The 27,627-nt window shown below is 40.0% G+C and overlaps 1 protein-coding gene across 3 annotated transcripts in view; it reads left to right on the top strand.

Annotated features, from left to right (window-relative positions):
* LOC124172702 (trichohyalin-like) overlaps positions 1 to 27,627 on the top strand; it is a 97,538-nt gene that overhangs the window by 36,735 nt on the left and 33,176 nt on the right. For all 3 annotated transcript variants that reach the window (XM_046552168.1, XM_046552170.1, XM_046552169.1), the window contains exons 4-6: positions 3,639 to 3,780; positions 10,491 to 10,592; positions 18,262 to 18,528. In XM_046552168.1, the coding sequence (XP_046408124.1) occupies positions 3,639 to 3,780; positions 10,491 to 10,592; positions 18,262 to 18,528 (511 nt within the window). The remainder of the gene's footprint in view (positions 1 to 3,638; positions 3,781 to 10,490; positions 10,593 to 18,261; positions 18,529 to 27,627) is intronic.

Genomic DNA, 27,627 nt, shown 5'->3' on the forward strand with positions numbered 1-27,627 from the left:
GTCTCCGTCGTATTTTGACATTTATTTCTTTGCGTAAAATGCTTAAATAAACTCAGAAATACGTCGTGTTTGGTCTTATTCTTTTTGAAATTACGCGCACATTACTAATATTTCAATTCAATAAAGGTGTAACATCAATTGACGAAAGTTATTCTTAGACACCTTTTGCGCTAATAGATGACTCATGCAGCGGTTGACCTCCACAGAAATGGAGAACTTCGAAGCTAGTAGGAAAAAAAAGGTCAGTGGGGGGGGAAAGGGAGGGCCGGAAACACGTTTCTATTGTTCTCGTGTAACCCGGTATTTTTTCGAAGCTAAGGTCTTCGTAATATGATCCCTGCGCGAGCTGTGACCTTTTTTTATTTCGAAGAAGAGGAAAGCCTCAGAGGGGTGGGCTAGTGCTGAATGGAGAGGGATACCGGATCTTGGGAAATGCGCTAATGTAAGTATCCCACGGTACTCACACAGCAGTTGACCTCCAGAAATGGGTAACTTCGAAGCAGGTAGCCAGAAAAAGGTCAGTGGGTGAGAAAAAGGGGGAGGGCGTGAAACACGTTTTTATTGTTCTCGTAACTCGATATTTTTTTCGAAGCAGGGGTCTTCGTAATGCGATCCCTGCGCGAGCTGGGACCTTTTGTTTGATTTCGGAGAAGAGGAAAGCTTCAGAGTGGGTGAGGCGAGTGCTGAATGGAGGGGGATAGCGGATCGTGGGAAATGCCCTAAGGTTGCTATCCCACGGCACTGAGGTTCTCCTGGTGGGGGGAATCGGGGATTTTCGGATTTTTTCACCCGACCATTTTCGGTTCCCCTCGTCTAACTCTTTTCACCGCTAAAATCCACGAATTTGATGTAATTCGTCAACTTGCGTAAAACGGCGCTGCGAGCACTAAATGACTACAGTTCTCTACATTTTTCCGAGTCAACTACCAACGACGTGCGTGCGACAGTGTATGACGCGTAATTCAAAGTATTCGAGGTATTCGAGGCGGTACTTTTCGCATAACTATTCGAAACCTCGAATATCGAATACTTTCTAATATTCGAGGTATTCGAGTATTCGCGGATACTATTCGCACATCTCTAGTTAATATTGATGGTAGAGATTCTTTCAAAATTTGACAATTCTAGGAATATAGCGAGGAATTCAATTCAACTCTGCAATTTACATTCAAGCAACAATAGGGTAATTCCCTTCATCAAAGAAAACAAAATGTATTGATTGCGATTCGTTACCCACCATTAGTGTATTCATAATATACAAATAATTTGGCTTTAGAAATACCGGTTTAGACGAATATCAATGGTCAATTTTAACCTCATTTGAAAAAGGCCAGATTGGCGCCCATGCGATTCCACTCCACGTGACGTCACAGGGACCTAGTTTCTACACGAGAGGATAGGAGTTATACATCGTCTGAGGTTACCAATGCATGCATGAGGCACAGAGCTCAGGGATACATCTCTTAATAATCACCTATTAAAACTGGCTAAGTTCGGAAAGTTTTCTTCGTTTGACAAGGTATTAATAATCCTTATTTAAGCCAAGCGCCATCTGGTAGCAGGGTACTCTGCTACCTGCTAGCATCCTGCGTTGTATCAGTGCTCAAAGCCCCGCCCCAAGGTCATCTCACTTGCGGCAGTGGGAAGCAGAATGACGCCACATGGAGTTTTCCCAGCATTCATACTTAGCGGTTGCATTTTCGCGCGCTTGAAAATGTTCACTTTTCATTTAATCACGGAAAATAGATGTCGTCATGTAAAAATCTGAAAGCGTGAAACACATACTCCAGGAGTAATATTCTTTCGATTTAGGCAATAAAAATATAATAGGAAGCCACCCTATTATCCATACTGCTAATTCATACAACAAAGCATGATTGACTGCAAACCAATGCCGCTGGTAGGGTTATAAACCCTGAGAGGAGGGAGCCCAAATACCCTTGTAGTTGGAAATAATGCGGAGTCCCCGCTAGGAAGGGTTGAGAAAGGTTGGTGCCGAGTGTGTGTGATTATCTGCAAGAACCTTCTTAACGAATGTCCTCCAAAAGTGCTCCATACGGAGGTCACTCAGGGCTCAGTACAGCAGTCATGATAAGGCAAGAACTCCACTGTCTCGATAATGTTAAATAGTATAAAATTAAAAAAAAGCAAGTACGATTAATGATTTTAAGAGTGAAAACTCCACAGGAAAACTCGCCAACTGGACTGAAATCGCGGGTTACATTCCAAAATACAGACTTCTTCATTCATATGTACGGTACACTCACAATTACAGTGAAATGTCGTAATAACGAATGCCAGTGTAACGAAATATTCAGTATAACGAAATTATTTTCCATCCCGTATAACGAATGTTTTTCGGTGGTCCGCAGGATTTCGTCAATAAGACATTTCACTTTACCCGCCTGCGGTTTATCTGTGCATTAGTTTTACCCTTCTTTAACCTATTCCGTGATCATATACGAGTAGATAGGAGTTTTACATCGTCTGAGATTACCAATACATGCATGAGGCACAGAGCTCAGGGAAACCTCTCTTATTAATCACCTATTAAAACTGCCTAAGGTCGGAAAGTTTCCTTCGTTTGATAGGTTATTAATAATCCTTATTTAAGCCAAGCGCTACCTGCTAGCAGCCTGCATCGCAGTAGCGCACATACCCTTGCCCCAAGGTCACCTCACAAGGCGACAGCAGGAACCAGAATGACGTCACAGACAGTTTTCCTAGCATACATACTTAGCCGAAGCGTAGGTTTCCGTGGCGTTGTCTAGATGATGTCTCCATGCTTCTGGGTTTCACTGCATGGATTTTATTTGCGACGACAGTTTCTCCGGTATTCCAACTGGCGTCTTCAGGTTGATCGTCTTGAAGACGCCGGTTGGAATACCGGAGAAACTGTCATCGCAAATAAAATCCATGCAGTGAAACCTAGAAGCATGGAGACATCGTTCATACTTACAATTAGCCGTTGCGTAGCCTGAAAATTTTCACTTTTCATTCAATCGCAAAAATTGATATCGTTATTAAAAAATCTACAAGCATGAAATACGTACTCCAGGAGTAATAGTCTTTCGATTTAGGCAATAAAAAAATAATAGGAAACCACCGTATTGTAATAGGATATTGTGGATCAGGGGCGCAGCTAGGAATTAAGGCTAGGGGGGGTTCAGGCGCAACTAATACTGGGGTGCTTGGGGTATTGCATACCCGCCAGGGTTATTGGGAGGTGTGGAGGCCTTCCGCCAGAAAAAATTAATATAAATGGTTCAAAATAGTGATTTTTATGGCCTTCTGAGGGATATTTTATTGAAACTCACACTATTCTATGAGCAATAGTAATCCAATTAGGTAAAATAGATGTAACTTCAAAATTTCTGTGAGCTCAGGGGGGGGTTTTATCCCCCAAAACTCCCTCCTCGCTGCACCACTGTTGTGGACGGTCTCAACATAAAGAAGCAGGTGTGAAGTGGAGTATCTGGTTTGTTACAGTAACTTCCAACATATTGCCATGGAAAATTCCTATGTATTACAAAGTGATAATGCTGTATTCTCTTAGTGCTCTCTCTGTTTAATCTTACTATGTGCCAATGTTACCCCACATCTAATGGAAACATTCTGTCCTTCTAAAACCGTATCAGGGAAGCAAGCCAGAGAAGAAAGGAGACGGCTGAGGAACTAACCGAATGTGCTGAGGCAAAACAATCGAAGCTCGGCAGATTGACGAGTACGAAGAAATTGGAGGTGCGACAGACTCGTCAAGAAACTGAAGGGCCAATGAAGGCAAGTGATGATTATGATTCGAGTGTTGTACCGTAAGTTATGTTCTCAATGACCTACAGCATACTCGCGATTATCTGGCTGTGGTATATAAAAATTATCAAATAATACACCACCCACTGGATAATATTATAATGGAAGTAAGGAAATAAAACTTTGTAAGGTTCAGTGAACAAGTGCAATAACAGTGAACCTTAAGAACCAATATGGAAAGGTTTCATAAAGTAAAGCCTGAAGTTATTAGTAATACAGTGAGTCCTCGTTCTACGTCACCCCGTTTAACGTCATTTCGCGATAACGTCACGAAAATTTTGAGACCGTCATTCATTTATCGCACCTTCGCTTCGCGATAACGTCAAGGTTTTTAAAATACTTCTAAATTTTGCACGAGAAAAAAATGCGAAGCGGCGGGCGTTGCAGGTTGTTCGTTTTGTCGGCGGTAATACAGTCAGTCTTAACGAAGTGTAAAACTGTGTGTTTATTGTTAATTGCGATTACGGTTTTAGCAAATTTTCTGCAAAATGAATTCTTAGGTAGGTGCACAAGGTTTTACTTGACATAATGGTTTTCAGGAACCTAAAAAGTGATTTCAAGGAATTTTTTACGGGTAGAACTCTAGATCTAGAGTAGAGTTTTTGTCGTCACTTTTTTCGCCGTGTTCACAATAATTTTGGTTCCTGTAACTGCGACGATGTTTCAGCGATGCGAACAGGCGACGCTCGCCCGGGCGACCACCATAGGGAAGCCGAAAAGCAAATGCAGGAAGATAGAAAAATGGAGAAGGATTTACGTCAGTGCTTCTATTGTCGTCGATGAAGACAGGAACTCGTATTTATGCCATAGCTTGGCATTCCCATCGTAAAAAATGCCCCAGATATGATACGCTGAAATTTTTTCGCATAGGAATTGTGAGGTTTAGGAGCCGATATTCACTTTTTACATTGTTTCTTATGGGATATTATGTTTCGATTAATGTCATTTCGTTTATCGTCACATTTTTCAGGAACGGTAAGTGACGTTAAACGAGGACTCACTGTACTATAATGTCTACGAAAGAGGTTTCATGGAACCGGAACGCCATTCCAGCACTGGTTACCAAAATATATAATGCAGTACACTCCCAATTATCTGGGCTAGTGATGGGGAGGGGCGGCACAATTAATATGCGAAAAATCCGAACTTTCACTACAATTGAAGCGATCATGTGCTAGCTGCATTCATGGGAGCTCTGTGTTCCTGTTTTCCAAACCTCGCGGTGCGTGACCGTGCTCCGTGATCACGGATACACGTCCCGCAGCAGTTGCAACCCATGCAACTAGTGCGAGATGCGACTGCGTGGCGTGGTGCCCGACAGTGTAGTTTCCGACGTCGAGCAGTGGTATTGAAGCATTCGTGCAAACCACTTTTCTGTATCCGTGATGAGACAGCCAGGGATATGTGGTTTTTCGAAACCAGGCCTTACATGGAACATTAATAATATGAGTACAACCATGTTATCACCGCTAAAAAAAATCACGGTTTGGTGAGGAAAACTCAGAACCATAAGTAAGGTTCCCAATGAGCTACATCAGACTCCTGATTATCCGGCTGCGGTTAATCCATGTTGTGAATTATCTGTGCATGATTTTCACTCTTGCTCAATATTTTCAGCATACTCCTGATTAGCCGGCTGCGGTTTATGCGTGTTTAAGAATAAGATCAAACGCGATGCATTTCTGACTTTATTTAAGCATTTTACGCGAGGAAATAAATGTCAAAATACGACGGAGGCTTAGCATTCTGGCGAGACTCGATATGAGCAGCAGAGCTTCTCGGAAGTTGATGCGGTATTTTTTTTTTCGAAAACTTATGTATCAAGTTACAATTTATGAGTTGTGCTATGAATCTCTACTTTTACAGTCACAGAGGAAGCGATATTTTCTCAGGATATTTGATTTCTCCCTGATAGCAATTCAAATTCATCTTCTTATCTTGTGAGAACTTTCAAAGATGGGCTGAAAATAATTGAAGAAAATCCGGTGGAGAAGCATGTGTATTTTGCAAAACGCCTCAGATTGTCCGCTAGCACTTGACAGCAGGAGTGGGGGTAAAGCGAGCTACCTTTTGAAAATAAGAAGATATTTAGATGGGCGTGTTGCTGAAATGGCGTTTGGTGGATAAGAATGTATACATCAGACAGAAATCCATCGTAGCAGTGTAAAAGCCGAGATGGCATGCAATCATTTTTTTGCGAGGTGGTGTGTCCCCTTAGGATATTTGAAAGAGATGTTGGTTGAATCAACTATATGCCCAAATTGTTTCCATAAAATTAAAATATTCCATTAATCAGCTAAATTTCTGTTCGAATCCTTTTGAGGAAATAAAAATTACTCCCCAAAATCTTGTGTTTCCTGATGCATAGGCAACCGAGTCAAACATTCCAGCATTCATCGTTTAGTATTCAAGGTATTCGAATATTCGAGCAATGATTTAATATTCGAATTCGATATTCGAGTTCGAGAAATCTGCTATTCAAACCATCTCTAGCATTAACCCAAAAGCTGAGACGTGCGGTCTGAGAGACCATTGCGTTTTTGAAATTATGAATATTTTCAAAAAGATTTTTTAAATATCTATAATCATTGTTAGCTTCATGTTTTTTTTATCATTTAATTCTTTGAATTTGCAAATTATTTCGAATAGCGGTCTGAGAGGCGTCATGTCATGCCTGCAAAATGCGTTAAGAAAAGGAATATAAATGAGATAAATTCAATTGTTTCTCATTAGTTAGGCATCCTACTTTAACATTCAAGGCCTTAAGGGTTTCGGCATCTTGTGCTATCATCAGGAATGCTGAAATCTGGGTAAAAGCGTGGAAAAGAACCAAGTACAGTGAGTCCTCGTTCTACGTCACCCCGTTTAACGTCATTTCGCGATAACGTCACGAAAATTTTGAGACCGTCATTCGTTTATCGCACCTACGCTTCGCGATAACATCAAGTCTTTTAAATTTCGCGCGAAAAAAAAGGCGAAGCGGCGGGCATTGCAGGTTGTTCGTTTTGTGGGTGGTTGTACAGTCAGTCTAAGCAAAGTGTAAAACGGTGTGTTTATTCTTAATTGCGATTACGGTTTTAGCAAAAATTTCTGCAAAATGAATTCTTACGTAGGTGCGCAAGGTTTTACTTGACATACTTAATGGTTTTCAGGAACCTAAAAAGTGATTTCAAGGAATTTTTCCGTGTAGAATTCAGAGTTTTTGTCGTCACTTTTTTCGCCGAGTTCACAATAATTTTGGTTACTGTAACTGCGACGATGTTTCAGCGATTATGATGCCCAGGCGACGCTCACTCGGGCGACCACCATAGGGAAGCCGAAAAGCAAATGCTGGAAGATACAAAAATGGAGAAGGATTTACGTCACTGCTGCTATTGTCGTCGATGAAGACAGGAACTCGTATTTATGCGATAGTTTGGCATTCCCACCGTAAAAAATGCCCCAGATATGATACGGTAACATTTTTTTTCGCGTAGGAATTGTGAGGTCTAGGAGCCGATATTCACTTTTTACATTGTTTCTTATGGGATATTATGCTTTGATTAACGTCGTTTCGTTTATCGTCACATTTTTCAGGAATGGTAAGTGACGTTAAACGAGGACTCACTGTAATATATTTATTTCATTTGTCCGTGAAATTGTTGAATGCATTCATGAAGCTTCCGGTGGCACAATTGAAAGAACGTTAACAGAAACGTTGGGCTATTGCAAGATGTGTGGCTCGATGGGTCCCCCGGATGCTGACTGACGGACACATGGAGAAACGCCTTGAAAGCGTTCGCAAATTCTTCAACAATGTGAGGGGGAGGCAACAAGGAGAAGTTTCCGGAGTACCTATACCCTAAGCAAAAAAACTGTTGAAAAACTGTTGAAAGTTTCAATAGTTAATTGGGACGAGTGTTGAATCCAACATTACTGTAGAAAATTCAACAGTAACTGTGCGAAAAATCCACGGAGAAAAAATCATTTGCCTTGACCGGGATTCGAACCCGGATCCCTCGATTTCCGGTCGAGTGCTTTAGTCAGTTAAGCTACCGAGGCGTCATTCTCCCCTGTGGAAATTTGTGGACTTTACCGGACAAGGTGGTATGGACTGCTGAGCATATTATGCGGCAAGCAGTCCAAATTGTGCCCACAGCACCACAGGCAGAGAGCAAAGCCCAAACTTTGAACACGAAGAGGTGTTCGCTCTAGACTAGTTTAAAGTATACTATGACTAGCCACGGTGATAACTTTTACGGAGTCACCCGCAATGCACAAATTTCCACGGGGGAGAATGATGCCTCAGTATCTTAACTGGCTAAAGCACTCGGCCAGAAATCAAGGGATCCAGGTTCGAATCCCAGTCAAGGCGGATGATTTTTCCTCTGTGGATTTTGCACACAATTTGTGCATTGCGGGTGACTCCGTAAAAAGTTATCACCGTGGCTAGTCCCGGTATACTTAAATCGACAGTAACTGTAGAAAATCCAACAGTAACTGGTGGAACCCAACAGTAACTGTTGAAGTCCAACAGTAATAGTTGAAACCCAACAGTAACTGTAGAAAATTCATCAGTAATTGTTAAAATCCAACAGTTTTTTTTTGCTATGGGTATCGTCACGGAGATGAAACGTGGGTGTTCCATTACACCCCCAAAACAAAACACTCTGGTGGCAAATGCTTCAAGAGCGACAATGAAGTCTGAGCAGAGGTCACACGCTTCCTCAACGGGTTGGTGGGAGACTTCTTCAACTTGGGGATACAAAGTCTTCAAAAGCGTGTAAAAAAAATGGAGACTACATTGAAAAATAGACAAAAGCATAAACTTTTCAACTATGTGAAAATTATTAGCAATTAACAAATTTTTCTATTTGTAAATAATCAGGGAACCTTACTTTTGGTAAAACATTCATCATTATAAAATACTGGTCTAATACTAATATAGAGGTAAGTCGCACATAGGTGCTGATTTAAAGTTCTTAAAAACGCGGTGTAAGATTGATTATGTGGTAATCTAAATAACGGAATGATCTAAACAGTGGTATGTTTCCCCAAGTTTATTAAAAATTTCTACTTTTTGAAGTTGCCTCACTAAAAATACGGCTAACAAAGTGGTTTGACTGCCACCTGAGAATAACCAGCGGGGGTAAGGGGGGAAGGTGCCCCCCCCCCATAGTGGCACAGCCAGGAATTTTGTTTGGGGGGGTCCAAAACCAGGGGAGAAAAGTTTTGAAAGACAGGGTACTAATTAAAGGGTTTTAAACTAATTTTAACCCTTTTCATAATCGAATCGAAATAACTTTATTTGTTAAAGAAATATTTTGTAAATTCATAATTATTCAATATTTAGTTTTTTTTCACGAAGAAAAATAATTGTGTTTTTATATTTCAGGGGGGGGGGTCCGGACCCCTGTACCTCCACCCTGGCTTCGCCACTGCCCCCCGCCGCCCCCAATATAAGTAAAAGTAAATTTAGTTCAAAAGGTATTTTGGAAAAAATTTTCTTTAAATTCAACAAAAGTGATGTTAGTATAAAACATGTAATTAAAATAAAAAATATTCGTTTCCGAGCAAATAGTTTTAAAAGATTTCACCTCAAAAGTTTAATTTAACGAAAGTGTTACATGTTTTCTTTTCTGCACTGCTTAGAATAGTGTATTTTTTATTGGAACCCTTTCAGTAATCGCTGTGAGATAGTAGCAGATATTTAAGCTATAATTTATTGCTTCTGGAATCTTTATTGCTATTTGTCATTTCACCTAGGTGTCGAAATACTTCCCGAAAAAAAAACTTCCGTGACATTTTATACTTTATTTTTTTGCAGTGACTGAAAAATTCATATCATATTACACCAAAGTTATCATCACAACACTATCATCAATGCATCAGCCATATTGGCAAATTATATCAGCTCTGCCATAGGTAAATCGAGTCTCGAATAACTGTGCTGTTGACAGAAATTCATATTCGTAATCATGTTATCTATCAAAGTCATGACTTTTCAATGAATTTCCTTGAGGTTGTCATAGGGTAGTTTCCTTCGTCAAAGAAAACAAAAGGCATTGATTGCGATTCGTTACCCACCATTAGTGTATTCATAATATACAAATTGTTTGGTTTTAGAAATACCGGTTTAGACGGATGGCAATGGTCAATTTTAACCTCATTTGAAAAAGGCCAGATTGGCGCCCATGCGATGCCACTCCACGTGACGTCACAGGGACCTAGTTTCTATACGAGTAGATAGGAGTTTTACATCTTCCGAGATTACCAATGCATGCATGAGGCACAGAGCTCAGGGATACTGCTCTTAATAATCACCCATTAAAATTGCTTGTTCGGAAAGTTTCCTTCGTTTGATAGGGTATTAATAATCCTTATTTAAGACAAGCACTACCTACTAGCAGTGTACTGCGCTACCTGCTAGCAGCCAGCATCGTTTTGGCACTCATAGCCTTGCACCAAGGTGGCCTTACATGGTGGCACCTGGAACCAGAATGACGTCACACGGGTTTTTCCCAGCATTCATACTTGGCCGTCGTATTTTAGTGTGCTTGAATATTTTCACTTTTCATTTGATCGCGAAAAATAGACATCATCATTTAACCTCCGTGTTGAGCTCTTTTTGTGCTGCAAGTTATGTCTTGTTGGTGGCTGTTTTACATTTTTTAATCAATTGTTTTTGTTCCCCTATTCAGGTTCAGATAAAGGAAGAACCAGAGGATTCCATGCTTGATGTGCATGATGATTTTTCGCCGGCCAATGTGAAGACTGAATCTGTTGAAAATGAGGTGGATGAGGTAAGGTAACCCTCACGCACCTAACTGAATCCTCTGATCTGAAAGATTTTTTTTGCAAGTATGTAATTAACTTTTAGAGATTACAGGGTTCCCACTCAACCGTGAAAACTGTGAATAAGCTGTGAATTTCGTCTACCGTGAAAAAACCTGGGAAAAAGCCGTGAATTTCATCCTAAAAGCCTTGAAATCTCTCAATCTTGATTTTGCGATTGTACAACTATTATCGACAGATTAGATTGCTGGCCTCGGTGGCGGTGGGGTAAAGTCCTCGCCTGCCAATCCGTAGGTCGTGGGTTCGAATCCCGCCTGGGTAGGTGATCCCTAACCAGGGCATGGATGTTTGTGTTGTACTTTGTTAATGTTGGAAACCCTCATTGTAAAAGGCCATCATGTGCTGTTTACAGGGAAATGGGAAATAAATAAAATAAATAAATAAATAAAATAAATAGAAAAATGGGGATTGAGCTTCTGCGGCCTCGAATGATTAAAGAAGAAAAGGAATTTCTCAATTGGCCGTATAATTCTCCCTGCTCGTCCACCTTGCAAGTCAGAAATGTTACTACATATTTGGTCCGTGTGCCATGATGTCACATTCACCTTTAGCCAGTACCAAAGTCGGAAGACTGGTGACCAAATGAAATGACTCATGACAGAGTTCCCACTCAACCGTAAAAACCTTAAAACCGTGAATAAGCCATGAATTTCATCTACTGTGAAAAAACCTGGAAATAGCCGTGAATTTCGTCCTAAAAGCCTTAACATGTCCCAATCTTGATTTTACATTTGTGGAACTAAGATTGACAGATTAAAAGAAAAAAGGATACATATTTTGATAACCTTAAAACCGTGAATTTCGTGTGCCGTGAAAAAACCTGGAAACAGCCGTGAATTTCGTCATAAAACCTTAAAAAATCCCCTAATCTTGATTTTACACTTGTAGAACTACGATAGACAGATGATAAGAAAAATGGATATTTTGATCATATTTCAGGGTCAGTCACGCGCAGACATGGCCACGGATTCATCCGCACATGGATATTTGAAGGGCAATTATTTGTCCGTGTGTCATGATGACACATTGACCTTAAGCCAGTACCAATGCCAAAAGACTGGTGTTCGTTTACGCTTGCAAAAATTCAGACACTTCTTAACTTCCCTGGCACCCTGGTCCCTCCATTTTCCCACTCGCAACCTTTAGCTGGAGCTGAATTTTACAAACGTTATGTGATTTACTTTTTGCTTTAATTGCTACGTTTGCATTCATGGTGTCCGTTGCGTTTGTTAAATTTGTAGTTAACGTGCGGCCGATGATTATTGCGTGATCAATATTTCGGCCTAAAATGGTTTATCTACGAACCGTGAATTTGAAGACATTTAGACTGTGAAAACCTGGAAAAAACAGTGAGTTTTATAATTTAGTTAGAGTGGGAAACCTGACTGTGTTGGCCAGCCTGCAAACCATCCCGTTGTCCGTCATGCCTTTTCCCTCACACCCCAAGGAACCAACCGACCGCAGAGGCTTCTCCTTCCCCTTCAATGCTCCTATCCCAAGTGCACCCTCCCCTAAACTCGCTAGCCTTCTGCACATTTGCGAACCATAGGCTTTCTAAAGGCGTTTACTACCAGCCGGTTGCATATCCTTTGTCTTCTCTATCAAATTTTACAGACAAATACACCAGCGTACTTCGGAGACGAATTTCAAACTCTTGGTAGAGTACACTACTCAAATATGAGGGGAAATGAAAAACTCGTTATACCTCACCACCGTACAGTCAGATTCAATAAATCATTCATTGTTACTGCATGCCGCGAATGGAACAACATTGACCCACTGCACAGTGGGCGGAAATTGGAAAAAGCCAGACAAAATTACAAAATGGCTTTTTTAGAGTTATAAACTTGAAACTTCGCAGGTATACTCAAAAATGATTGAAATTTATGGATATGTACTTCATTTGACATAGATCCCACCCATTTCTGAGAAACAGAGGCTCAAACGTGAGCAAATTTCCATAAAAACACCAGTCTTCAATTTTCTCTGAAAATCTTCCGAAGTAAGTACATGGTGAAGTTATAGGTGGATTCTTGTGGAATAAAAAACCATATAATCTGTTTTCATGGTGTTTTTTCTTTAATTTTCCATAACCTTAAAGAATATCATCAATAAATTCTTACAATGCAGTTACAAAATGGCGGATACTGTTTTTAGACAAGGTTTCAAATAGGTTTTCGGCAAAGTCATGCGGAGTAACTTATATGATAGCATTCTTTGAAGATTTCTTGAGGTGTTTATGCAGTTATCTTTGAAATAAGTTTGCGTCGCCGGCAATAACATTGATTTTTCGATCGCGCAGTAGGGTTTGTCTCTGTGCGTCGGGAGTTGGATTAGCCGCGACGCGGTAAGGTTATATGAAACCGTATGGGTTTTAACGCTAAGCAATCACCGTTTTTATGTTTTGCTTCAAGACACCGATTCTCAAATGGTCTATGGTGAAGACGTTGGAGGTTTTTCAGCCGAGGTTAAGTGTAATTTTCATTGAAGTTCATTTCGTTTTCTTTGGATACGATCGAAGACCATGCTTCTATTAAAAGTGTTCAAGCCTCAAAAAAGTGGGTTGTTTTCCCGGGACTCATGCAAAAAGACCTACCAGAAAGATACCAGCTGAGACTCTTATACCTTCTTTACACTCATATTCCTGACCCCTAGGATTCTACTGCGAAAACTGTCGTTTTATGACACCGCGGAGTGGAGCCTTTGACTAACGGTATCTAATGGTAGTGAGAAAACGATGCAAAGGATGCTTCGGACCTAATCAGAAGTAAAACTTTAGGCTTTGGGAGCATACAAGATGCACCTACATTTGTAGTACCTTTGGTTCTGATCCGTACAGCCGTATGGAAAAGCGTTGTGGATAGACAGACAAACAGACATCCTCAAATTTATATGCATACATTTGAGCAAAATTAGCAGTGCCGGAATGTGCTATCCTTAACTTTTTTAGAAGTGAAATATAACTCTGTGTGTTTTTGTATTGCAAGTCATTATTTATATTTTTACTTATTAAATTTTGTTTTGGCTACGAATGTATAAATTAGAAATTTTGAGGCAACAAAATTGTTAAAAGTGTTATTTTACAATTACAGTAGATTCCGTTTAATGGGTCCACTGGTTACTTGGGGCAGCCGCTTAATTGGGGCAGATCTTGAAGAACAGAACCCAATAGAGGAATATCCCAGAGTATTCTCCGCTTAATTGGGACAGCATGCCGCTTTATTGGGCCATGAGTCGGCGACATAGACTCTATACTCGCGACGAAATTAAAATTTTTTGTTTTCAGAATACTATTTTTTTTCCTCCTTTCATTTACTCTTATTTTTCACAAATGTTCCTATTTTTGCCCTTTTTTGAAATCTCTTGTTGTTATACTATCCGCAAGAGGATAGGACTTTTCTTTAATAGGACTTAATAAAAGACATTCATTCAGCGTCGCCCAAGGCTGTGAAAAATAATTTTAGCTAAGTTGTTATAATTCTTAAAAATGATAATAAATTAAATAAACTCTCTGATTTATTAACCAAATTAATAGTTTAATTAAATTATGTTGCAGTATAAACTGTGAAAAATATTTTTAATTAAATTGTTATAATTCTTAAAAATGACAATAAATTAATAAAACTCGCTGATTTATTAATCAAATTAATAGCTTAATAAACTTAGATTGCACTGTAAACATTCTTTAATCTTCTTTCTATCATTTCAACGTTTGTTTATGCCCATATACAAGAGAGTTCGCCTAATTGGGGCAGCCGCTTAATTGGGGCAAAGTGCGCAAGTCCCGATATGCCCCAATTAACCGGAATCTACTGTATATGTTTTGTTAACCAGTGCTGGAATGGTATCATGGCACCACGACACCTCTGGTGTTGGCATTCTAGTGTTAACCGGTGGGTGGTTTGTTATTTGATAATTTTTTCCAGGGGGATGGGGTTGTTGTGGTGGCTATAGTGTTGGCTTCACACCCGGCGGGCTCGGGTTCAAATCCCGGCAGTGGCCGAGAATTTTCAGAGGACCCCCTTGAGTGTTGCGTGGAGGACACTTCAAGAGCAACACTCCATCCGTCAGATGGGACGTTAAGCCGTGGTTCCCTTGGCGCCTTTCGTTAAAGGCCTGTTTACACGATACATTAACAGGTATGAGTTAATGTCTGTTTGCGTGAATGATTTTGGTGGACCGGAACGGAACATGTACGAATTCATGAACCAAATTATAACAGGTTCTATTTTCCGTTCATGCATTCGCACAAGTTGGGTGGTTCATTCTAGCATTCATACATTTAGACATTAACCCGTGCGTGTCAATGTACCGTGTAAACAGGCCTTAAGAGCAGGCTAATGCCAATGCCAGGTTTCTCTCCACCCTTCCTTCCATACCCTACCCTCATGGCGCAAATGACCTCAGCTGTCCGTCGCCTCCCCAAAAACCACACCATACCAATATTACATTTACATCATGTTCGTTGCAATTAATTCTTTGGAGTTTATAGAAAATTTCACCAAAGCGGTAATACATCGCGTATGAATATAGCAAGGTAGGCCATGAATAGCTGAACACACCTTAGATTTAACACATTTAATCCTTTGATTCATTGATTGCCGTGAGTTCCTCATGCTTACTTTACACTATTTCATCCAGCAGCTGAGATTCTCTTGCTTTTGTTATCATCAGTTAATTACAGAGTAAATTCTGGGGTCAGGGCTAGTTTGTATCGAAATTCAGAAACGAATTGATAATTAAAATAATTCTTTTACTCTGCTTTATTAACATAGTCACGTGTTAAGATTCAGTTGCATGTATTCACTATAAATTTGACCAAATATTAATTTTTTGTTTCACCTGTGAAGCAACTGGGGACAGCCACTTACAATTCCTTTTTATCATACATTGAAAAAGTAAATTTATAGTGAACATTAAATGTTCATTACATTCCTCAGGCTCATATTCAGGGTTTCCACTCAGACATGAATAAGCTGTGAATTTAGTCTACCGTGAAAAATCCTGGAAAAAGCCGTGAATTTCATCAATGAACCAAAAAAATCTCTCAAATTTGATTTTAGAATTAGGATTGGCAGATCAAAAGAAAAAAATCGATATATCGATCATGATTCAAGGCCGAGTCACGTGCGGACGCTATCCACCCATTTATCTGCTCACATAAATTTGAAGCGCAGTAATTCCTGTGTGCGCCATGACGATACATTGACCTTAAGCCTGTGATTGGAAGACCGGTAACCAAGGTTTTCATTAACCCTGGCAAAAAATCGGACGCTTCATCACTCCCTACACACATGCTCCTTCCATTTTCCCACTCTTAACCTTTAGCCAGCCCTGAATTTTGCCAACGATAGGTGATGTCATAAGAGAGATAGCACTTTCAGTGCTGCGTTTTAGAGGTGGGTTAAACTGTTCATTTTTATGAACCATTCACTTTGATCCTGTTCAGTAAAAAGAACAGTTCAAAATATCGGTTCATAGTGAACAGGTAGGGTCATTCGGTAGAAAATATTGTTTATCATACGTTTAGAGTACATGAAAGCTTAGTGTGGTATCGTAAGGCGTTTTAAACAACATTTTTGGAGATGCATCCACATTGCACAAAAAAGCGCACTTAAAAAATTAAAATTTCATCGTAGGCGCCAAAAACTAAGTCCAAAGATCATCTTGGTAAGGGGACCGAAAAAAATGTTCCACAATCATGAGTTCAATTGTTTCCTAAGTTCATGAATCGCGTTTTAAACAATATTTTTGGAGATGCATCCACATTAAAAAATTTCATCGTAGGCGCCAAAAAGTAAGTCCAAATATCAACTTGGTAAAGGGACCGAAAAAAATGTCCCACAATCATGAGTTCAATCGTTTCCTAAGTTTATGAATCGCGTTTTAAACAATATTTTTGGAGATGCATCCGCATTAAAAAATTTCATCGTAGGCGCCAAAAAGTAAGTCCAAATATCAACTTGGTAAAGGGACCGAAAAAAATGTCCCACAATCATGAGTTCAATCGTTTCCTTAGTTCATGAATCATGTTTTAAACAATATTTTTGGAAATGCATCCACAGATCCACAAATGTTCAAAATACGAAATCAAAATGAACGCGATATCTCAACTGAACGCCCCGAGGAAACTAATATTTGATCTAATATTTCGAACGGTTCGAAAGAATTGATATTTTAAATATCAGTTTAAATATTAGTTGGAACGAACGGTTCGAAAGAACTAATATTTTAAATATCAGTTCAAATATTAGTTGGAACGAACCGTTCAGTGGCTATCGGAGGGGAACAGTAGAGAAAGAAGGGGAGGGGCTCGGTCGTCTACGACGCACTTCGGCGGCCTTGGATGGCCTCCCTCGTAACCGCCATCTGTTGTACCCACAACGCACTTGCTCGAGTAAGCTGCAGTTCAAAATGCCTCTTGATGATCATACCTACTGTACCGAGTACGCCGCAATTGTGCAGTGCCGACATGAACAGTGAACAGGGTGTTTTAGAGAACGGTTCATTTTCGAACCGGTTCATTTCAGTGAACAGTTCGTTTTGGCAGTTCGGTTCTTTTTGACCCATCTCTACTGCGTTTGCATTCATGGCGTCTGTCGGGTTTTTTGAAGTGAAAACTTCTTTAGCGGCGTTAAGCACTTTTGTGGGATGGGGAAAAAAGCATAGAATTCGCGTGAGCGTCACCGACCCGACACCGCGATCGCTACTGCGAGATTTACATTTCCGTCTTAAAATTCGTCTCTCAGTATCACATCCTCGGTAGTATAGTGGTCATTTTCCCCGTCTGTCACGCGGGACACTTGGGTTTGATTCCCCGGCGGTGAGAATTTTTCTCTCAATCTCATACAATGAAAAATATTTTACAATGGATATTTCAACTACGCAGGCTGACTAGGTATAGTAAATAAACTTTGTTAATATATTGTCAATATATAGACTGTTAATTTCTTTTTGTTTTAAAAATATTAAAATTGAAAATAAAAATCTATACCGTATATTGTATAAGTTCTTTAAATATATAGAGCTCGTGCATGAACGTGCAGAAGAGTGTACACGCTATAAAAATACAGGTCAGTAAAATTTAAGGCAGTTTCATTTATGTGCATAGTGAACAATTATAGGTTTAAAGCATATTAAATAAAAGAAATAAAAGCATATTATATTTCAATATATAATTGATGTTACTTTCTATTCATACACATTGTATTTTTAATATTAATATTTAATAATAAACAGTTTGCTGAAAAAATAATTTCAATTTTTGTTGAAAAATGAGTATTACTGGAAAAATTAGTTCTTTAATAATATTAAATCTATATAAAAAATAAATGCATAATAATTATTTCAGTTTTCACCTCTGTCGGCCAGTCCCGCGACTGCCCCGTTTTTTTTTTAATTTTTCTTAACGTGCGTGTAATCGCTTTACGTGATCATCATTTTTTATCAAAATGGCTTTTCAAATGACCGTGAATTTGACAACACTTATACCGTGAAAACCTGGAAAAAACCGTGAATTCTATAATTTAGTTGGGGTGGGAACCATGATATTCCATCCCTAAATTAATTTTTTCCAGCAGTGCCGCATGTGTTCATTTCATTTCTATGTCTCACCAGGCGATGGGGAGGGAGGAAACGGTTGGTGAAGCAGGGGAGAGGAGAAAGTCGTTGACCAATGGTGCACCGGAAGATTGTGGTCTGCAGGAGGTGGTTGGTGCCCATGGGGGCCTTCCTGTGGTAAATCCCGCCCTGAGGAGAGGATTGCGCAATCACACTCAGCCCTCTGCCACACACAAATCTGAGTGCAGCGACGCCGTAATTCAGGCGGTGTTGAAGCAGTGGGTGAACAAGGCCAGGGAACAGCTGCAATCTGTGTGCTCCAGGGTGAGTACAGCCGACATATTGGGCATTGAGACCAGTAACGCAGCGAAGGGGGGGTTTTGGAGGAGGCCCCCAGAGCTCACAGACATTTTCAAGTTAAATCTATCTTCTATATTATTTCTACTGTATAGATACCTTTTTCTCAACTTATACGCAACCAAACTCTACAAATGAGGTACCAAAATGCACAGAATTTATCAGAGAACATGCGACGGCATATCTTACTTCCTAAATATTGCTATTGTTTCCTAAAATTGGTTTTTAAATATTAATAAAAAACAATTAAAGCAAAATCCAGTAAGTATTCCTGACGATAACGGCGCACAAACTGATACATTTGTTCATTTGCAACAATATCTCGCATTCTTTAAATAACTTTTATCAAAATGCGGCTGATTCCACATTCAAGTCTCCTGTTGATACGTAAGTATGAGTCATCATGTTCGTTTAACAGAGGATAGTGTAATTACTTCCAATGTTGTGTTTAAAGAGGTCCTCTGACCTCAATTTGTACATGAAAATTCCAATTAAATTCGTACCTGAGACCCTGCCTTTTTTTCTACATTTTAAAATTAGAATCGCGCCTATCCCTCTGTGGACCTGCATTGAAAAGAGCGGCTGCAGCACGCTTGTTTTTACTTAATTGGATTAATATTGCTTATAGAAAAGGTTTATTAAAATATCCCTCAGAAGGCTGTAAAATCACTATTTTGAACCATTTATCTTAATTTTTTTCCAGCGGAAGGCCTCTGCACCTCCCGCTAACCCTGGAGGGTATGCAATACCCCGAGCACCCCAGTATTAGTTGTGCCTGAAACCCCCCAAAGCCTTAATTCCTAGTTGTGCGCCTGATTGAGACTGCCATAGAATGCAATTTTTCTGATAGTGTAGTGGGTAAAGTATCACGCTACAAATCAGAGGTTCCACGGATCAAGTCCCAGTGACGGATGAGTTGATGCTGCACACACACACTGTAAACATTTTTCTGATCTTAAAACTTCCCGATACCTGTCACAAGGTCCACAGGATGCTGCATGGCTATTAATTCTAATGTGCTTATTTATCACTTCAAGTGATAGGATTCTAGTGGTAAAAACTGAGGGTTGACCCACCAAACTTGCGGTGGTTAATGTTCTCATGCCCAGAGGTAATCACAGGAAGGAAGAAGTAGATGAAGTGTGCGAACAGCTCCAGGAAACAATAGGGTGGTTTCCTATTATTTTTTTATTGCCTAAATTGAAAGATTATTACTCCTGCAGTGGGCATTTCACGCTCTTAGATTTTCGATTGACGACATCTATTTTTCGCGATTAAATGAAAAGTGAAAAATTTCAAGCGCGCGAAAACGCGACGGCTAAGTAGGAATGATGGGAAAAGTCCGTGTGACGTATTTCTGGTTCCCCCTCCCGCAAGTGAGGTGACCTTGGGGCAAGGCTTTGAGCGCTGATACGACGCAGGCTGCTAGTAGTTAGCAGAGTACCCTGCTAGCTGGTAGCGCTTGGCTTAAATAAGGATTATTAATACCTTATCAATCGAAGAAAACTTTCCGACCTTAGGCAGTTTTAATAGATGATTATGAAGAGATGTATCCCTGAGCTCTGTGCCTCATGCATGCATCGGTAATCTCAGATTATGTAACTCCTGGCTACTCGTATAGAAACAAGGTCCCTGTGACGTCACGTGGAGTGGCATTGCATGGGCGCCAATCTGGCCTTTTTTCAAATGCGGTTAAAATTGACAATAGGGAACTTGCATACATTTCAGATATAATCAATAGCCCCAAAATTATATAAAAATATATGTTTGCATACCTCGGTGAAAGTTTTTTTTATTATTTTATGACGTGGTTTGCGATATTTAATGCATCAAAGTTCACGAGAATTTTCAAATGCAAGTGAGAAGCGAAAACGCCCGATGATTGGCTGGAAGAAAAGTGACGTCATAGTTCAGTACGAGGAGGCACGGCGGCACTGCCATAGTACTTGAATTGAATACATGCGACGGCGTGGTTATGATTCATTTATTGAAGTGCAGACGTATCGGAGTTGTTCATTGTGACTTCAGGGCTATTATTTGATCTATTTCTCCTCCATTGAAAGCAATAGATTGCGTAAAGATGAAGGAATATGGTTATTCTGAGGCTGATCCTAGCAAGCTTCCTGTTACTGATTCCATCATGATAACAGGGTATTTTAGTGAAACTGTAGACTTCGTAGGCGCCGAAAGTCGATGCCAAGAAATGGAAAGGTAGCTGATGTGCATCTGAAATGTTTTATAGTTCATAACAGAGTGAGACTTGCGTATAATATTGGCGAAAGCGTATACCCATGTGAAATGTGTATTCTTTTGGCAGTCCGGTAGAGAGTCTTATGGTGAACTTATTTCCACATCGAAGCTGTCGATGATACTTTCAACTTAAAAATACCTTGCCTGGAGGGCGACAGGAAGCTCTGAGGAAGCCAGACTATCAATGTTTCAATGTAGTAGCGATACTATAGACGAACCTCCAACACAATCTACCATCTTGTGACTCAAAAACCCCGAAGCCACTTCCTATTCTGCAGAAAGAATCGGTCAATCGCACTTCGATCAATATAATAAACGCAACGTCTTCAGGTGTTAATAAGTTACTTTTGTAATGAAATCATGCCTAAATTAGCATTAAAATGTGAATGTTTTCCAAACAGAGTCTTTAATACATTTTGGGAGCTTTTCTCACGATATCTGAAACCTACTCTAAAGGCGAGCTCATCGTCATTGCGATCGGTTGTCACTTAAAAATTCCGTATCGGAAATCCTAGGGGGATGACCTTCGACGATGACCGTGATCACCTGCACTCTCACTATCACTGGAACCCGTGGTGAAAATATCATCCCAATCCTATTTCTATTTGGTTTTAACTGGGGAAAGAGCAACATAGAACTGCACATTCTTTGGGCAACTTTGGGTTTGACTTTCCCTCAAACTCCCCATTTCCCCTGTAGTGCACATTAGTCCTATCTTTATTCGATGGCCTGACAACCTTTAAATGGATCCTTGGTTTATCCTGACAACCAACTAAATGGAAATTGCTGATCCACACGTCTTCCTCTATCTCCACAGTTTCCAAATCAAGGGCCGAGGAACGTTCCTCTTGTGACTCAACTTTTTCTGAAAAGCAAGCAACGGCGTAGAATAAAATCAAAGAATGCTGCGATTCATTTTTTGTGACCACCTCTGGATTCCATTCTTTTTCCATCTACAACTTGCTTTATCTTTCGGGGTAAACTATGGGACAAGATAATGTTTGAATATTTTCATTAATTTATAACTAAATAGAAGTTCTAAAAATACCGAAAAGCCATTTTATTAACCCGCACTGATGAGTGTAAATTAATGTGGAGGATGAATGCTGTAGACGTAGTAGTTTTCCTTAGGTTGAGTTGCAAAGTTCATGAAGTTGACAAAACGGCTAATTTTTCGGTGCGCGGAGTCATTTATTGCACTGGCCGTGTCTACATTTTTCAATTTTTTTTGTAATAAAATAAATCAGAATTTAGGATAAAATTTCCTTTAAAATGACGTATAGTTCATTATTATAGCATGCAGTGAAGCCAGGATATAAATTTGCAAAGTACAGCGGCACATCATTATGACGCCGACAGTAGAAGAAAACGCTGTCTTCTTGGCTGGCACTCGAATGCATGAGGATCAACGTTGCTCTATATTTTCATATTTCCTCCCTTGATTTTAAACATCATGAAATTTTCTATATCCTTCCGTAAATGAAATTGAACAAGTGCCATAAATAATTTGAGTCCATTGTAACCATCGAGAAAAACCTATCTCGATTTTTGTTGTGAAGTTCAGTTTTTATTCTACGGCGGCCGAATTATCGAAAAATCTCAGTTTCAAGTTATTCAGTCTATGAAATATGGAAATATCATTTATATTAAAGTTATCTTCGCTCACATAGCACACGGGTTTATCATTCCGTTTATTATACTCTTATTTTTCCGTAACGCTCATCCCGACAGACGGCATACATCGAGGCTTTTCTTCTAATTTCCTCCGTGGGAATGCAGACGAAAATTTTTCTGGGGTGTTATTGCACAGAGGAACAATGCACCACTTGTAATTTTTCCTTACTTCACCCATGTTCTCCTTTAAACGCAACGTGGCTCGTCCAAACCTGCAGTTACTGGCTTACTGGGCTTGGATCTTGGACTCCTACTGAACTATGACGTCACGGCCAAAGATTAGTGGGGGTGGTATTTTTTAGCCCGCGAAACTCGGGAGACTTTTGGGAGTCATTTTCTAGTGTATAAACTGAATTTTAAGCGGAAAAAAGTATATTGCGGTACTAAGTGTTTACTGTAGTATATCAGCACGCTGTTTATAAAAAGTATGCAATTTCCCTATTGCCATTTGTCTAAACTGGGATTTCTAAAACAAAATAATTTGTATATTATGAATACACTAATCGTGGGTAAGGAATCGCAATCAATGCCTTTCGTTTTCCTTGATGAAGGAAACTACCCTATTCACGAAAGCTGTATTCGAACCAGCAACCATCTTGGAGCAAGTTAGCTAGTAATGGGGTGGACATGTCTAAAAATTACATTAAGGACATACCTGTATAAATTAGGACTTATATATGAAAATTCCTTTCCTTTTGACATAATCCTTGTTAATCCGTGTTAATGATCACCACATGCATGGCTCGTATTTTCTGCCGTAATTACCCAAATGCATAAATTCATGAATTTCAATTCGATAGAATTAATGCCAGAAATAGTCAAACTCGTAGAGATAACAGGCTTTCCAACTTTGTTTTATCCCAGTTATATGGCTGTCATTTAATTTTTTGTCTTTTTTGATTGTCTCTATTAGTTATTATTATTATCTTGAGTATGTATGAATGCCATTTACCGAAATATATTTCCTTAGGTAGGCCGATGTTTACTCTTTCTATGTTGGAAAATTTCGGATAAAATTGTTCTCGAGGTTTGAATGGAGCGCTGTGGACTAACGCCATCTGTTGGATTTAGAATACATAACCTGACGGATCAGCGCTCCAAGTGGGCACAAGAAGAAGCTACAGGAAATTAGGGTGTTATTGATGCAAGCGATGCAACAGGAAACTTGCTGCAATTGCACTTGGAGATGAACGAAGGGTGGTGGTAGTTTTGTATTATTTTAGGAGTTGACTTATCATTATAAGAGAAGATGCGGGCTCGGAGGAGGACAAACCTCGGGCGGCAGACGGCAGAAGCAAGAAAGAAGCGTCTTCTCCGGGGCGTCGAGACCGAAGAACAAAGGAAGAAACGATTAGAAACTCAGAGGAAGAGAGTGGCTGCTATTCGTGCAGCGGAGACTGAGGAGCAGGCTAGGCAAAGGCGAGAGGAAATGCGAAGACGCATGGCGAACAAGAGGAAGAAAATGAGAGAAAGAGTCGCTCGGTTGATGAAGAATGAATCTTGCGAACCGGTGGAAGGAGAACATTTACTTGCCGTGTCGGCGAATGTGGGTGAATCCGGAAACAGTAGCAGATTGAGAAATCGTTCTTCTAAACGTCGTAAGGGTGCTGCAGTGTCCAAGGGAAGGGCGAAACTTGCGAGGAATAAGGGGAACAGTCCTAACGGGGAACGTTCCGTTACCGTTGATCCGGTAGTTTTCGAGAAAGGAGTGGTCAAACAATGGTTGAATAAAGTTAAGACTCAAGTGAATGTGACGTCCAAGGGAAGGGCAAAACTTGCTGGGCACAAGGAGAACAATACTATCGAGGAGCGTTCCATTACGGTGGATCCGGAAGTTTTTGTGAAAGGAGTTGTCAAACAGTGGTTGAACAAAGTTAAAACTCAAGTGAATGTGGCTTGCTCCCAGGTGAGTGGAAAGTTTATTTTGGATGTGCTAATTTGTGATGACGTCTGAAGTGGGTACATTTGTTTACAATCCAAGTCACAAATATTGATCCAAATCAATTCGCGAGTCGTACGTCAACTTTTTTTTGGAAGTTCATTCCGAACCCGTTCTTGATGATTGGCGCTGACGACTTCGATTTTGGAGGACGGTTTGAAAGTTGTTAACTAGGACTCAAATGCTTTATCGTGATAATAATTCAAGGAAGGGCGTTCTCGTGGCCGAAATTGTAAGTTTCCTGGCCTGAACTTATATTTCCGGTGGAAGGTACTTGTGATAGCGTAAATGAATAATGAGATCTCAACTCATATTGATTGACAATTAATTTAAAGAACATCGCATAAGAAGGTATTGTTGCTGACAAGGAATATTCACGAAGTGTCCTCCGCCGATTTCGTTCAAATTTGGTATGATGGAAGTGCTCCATAATTAATGGGAATTTGCAAAATTTCCCGTGCCCTTAAGCCCTGTGAGCCGAGATATCTGGATCCAAAGTTGCGCGCCGGCCACCCTTTTTGAGGCGAGGGGCCCCTCACTCACGGGCCGGCAGCGAGGCGTCCCTGCCGGCAAGCGCTAGGGGGAAGGCCTGCGGTCGGTCCGGACGTCAGCAGTCTACTTACTATCTTCCCACAGACGTAAGAAGCGGTGGGTGATCCGAGGACTAAACGATGGCCAGTGTTTTCGAGGAATTTTTGAATAGCTTAAATTTGTACACATACCCTATCCGGCTCCTGCTTCTAGTCAAGATTTTCAGAAAGGTTTGAGAGGAGTCATAAAACCCATGGGTGCACTCCTTCCACCCTCAACTATTGTTGGCTGAATGGGAAAACCGAAAGGGCTTCTCCATCTGGCGAATGATGCTAGGGTCTTCGGTACCTCTGTTTAAATTAGCAAAAATGCTTTTTCTACACCATTTGCGAAGTGAACTCCGAACGAGGACGAACAAGAGATTTTGTAGACGAATGAGCTGGAAAGCCGTTCCTTTTATTTCATCGAAATGATGATCAATCCTAGGAATGTAATAAAAATATTGGACAGCAGGTTTACCGCATGGATTTCCACAGAAGAACCAACTGATTATGAAATCGAGTTGGCGGAAATTTCAGCTGGTAAGTTTCATTAATTTTTCATTTTTTTGTAACTACGGTGAAGTTAATCGCATCCCATCCATTCCATATTTTTCCCTGTTGTAATACAATTTTCTCATGTTCAGATTCCTTGAAGTCCTGTGTGGAAAGCAAAGAATCATCCTGTGTGGTAGAGGAGGATCTAATTTTTGACTTCGACGGGAGGACTGAAGAGGAGGAAGTAGTAAGCGAAGATGAATGCGACAGTGCAGATGGAAATGGAGACGATGTTTCTCCTTCTTCTTCAACATCGTACGAGCTGTCTCCATTGAAAAGGAAGAAAGAGGGTGATATTAGTATGTCACAGAAGAAGATGGCGGTGGAATACTGGCAGTCCGGAAAAACTGGACCACTGAAGATAGATACTGTCAGGCACCGTTTTAGGTTCGTGACCTCAAGAACACAGCTTGTCCGGTTTGAGGAGCAAATTAATCAGGCTGGCTCTCGGAGGGAGAAATTGAACGCAATATCTTCATGTTTAATAGAGAGATTTAGAAGAGCGAAAGAAGATTTCCTGATAGTGACTTACGAAGGTGGGCGTATGAAGATAATGGCTAAATGACAAATCCCTTTGAAAATTTTTCTGCTTCAACAGGATGGTTGTGGAAGTTTAAAAATTCACATAATATAGTGTCTAGGAAAGTTACCAAAGTTGTTTCTCGGAAACAGAACTTTGACTGGCAAAAGACAACCGAAAAGGAACATGCTTTTGTATACGATGTCCGGCTATTATTGGCCCAGAAGCCAAATTATTTTCTCTTAAATACTGACCAGAGTGGGTTTAAAAAAGAATTACACTCGGGACGAACCCTGCATTTCCGAGGAGTGAAAACGGTGGAGTCAACAGTACAGTCCCTCGGAGCGACGACCCATTCGTATACAATACAGCCGACGATCTCGATGGATGGTGAACTTCTCTCTCCTTTATTTATTTGCCTGCAGGAGAAAGGTGGAATTTTTCCAAACAATGTTTCTGTGTTTGAAGCTCCAAATCTTCACGTCGTGGCTTCTAATTCCGGTTTGTTGACGAAAACCATTTTGCTTGAAGAGTATTTTGATAAAGTGCTGTTTCCAAATTTAAAAAAGGACACAATTCTCTTGGTAGACTCGTGGAGTGCGTTTAATGATAGAGAAGGAATTATTTCCATGAAGACAGGATCATTTCAATTTGAAATACAACAAATACCGCCCAAAACTACAGGCATCATACAGCCGTTGGATGTGTATTTTTTCCGAATGTGGAAGAATTTTGTGAGAAAATTCTCCGACCGTGTGTTGCTGGACCAAATAGACTTAAATTTATTTCAAAGAAATGATATTTTGAAACTTCAATCTCTGACTCACTCACAATTCTCCGCTCCTTTGTTCAAAAATTTCATTCGCTATTCCTGGTTTCGAGCGGGATGCACGAATGAAAGACCAGAAGTGCATATTACACCTGTTGATTATTGTTTCGATAGTAATATTATGAAGGATAGATGTGATATTATAGTTGAAGAACAAGGGTGCAACTTATTGACATTCATCAGATGCGCTATCTGTGCAAGGAAATGCTGTTTTCACCATTTTTTCAGTGAAAATCACAACTGTGAAAAATAAAACACTATAGAGCGCCATTTTTTGTTATTATTTTATCTATGGAATAGATGATTAATTTATAATTATTTTAAGTGTCAATGTTTCCACCATTTTTCGCTGAAAAAAATTAGAAAAATTTGTGCCCTATTCCACTTCTGAATGGGATTTCATTGTTTAAATTATTTTTATTGTGGACAGTTTTTGGGTGAATTTTTACCTTGCATAGTATGCATTTAAAATTAGAGCGGAAAACTTAAGGATTTTTGATGGCTGGGGTTCATTTAAGAGTTGTGCAAGGGAGAGACTTCCACGAGGTTCATAGTTCAGGACTCGATAAACAGTTAGAGATGAAGACGGAGGGGGACGGAATACATTATTTGAAAGTGATCGGAAGTCTTTGAATCAAATCACTCATGGGAAATTCGGGTATCTTCACTTTATTTGGTTAATGGCACCGTTAAAATAACGGAATGTTGGTAAATTCTTCCAGAAAGA

The sequence above is a fragment of the Ischnura elegans genome (assembly GCF_921293095.1).
Source record: "Ischnura elegans chromosome 13 unlocalized genomic scaffold, ioIscEleg1.1 SUPER_13_unloc_2, whole genome shotgun sequence".
Classification (NCBI taxonomy): domain Eukaryota; kingdom Metazoa; phylum Arthropoda; class Insecta; order Odonata; family Coenagrionidae; genus Ischnura; species Ischnura elegans.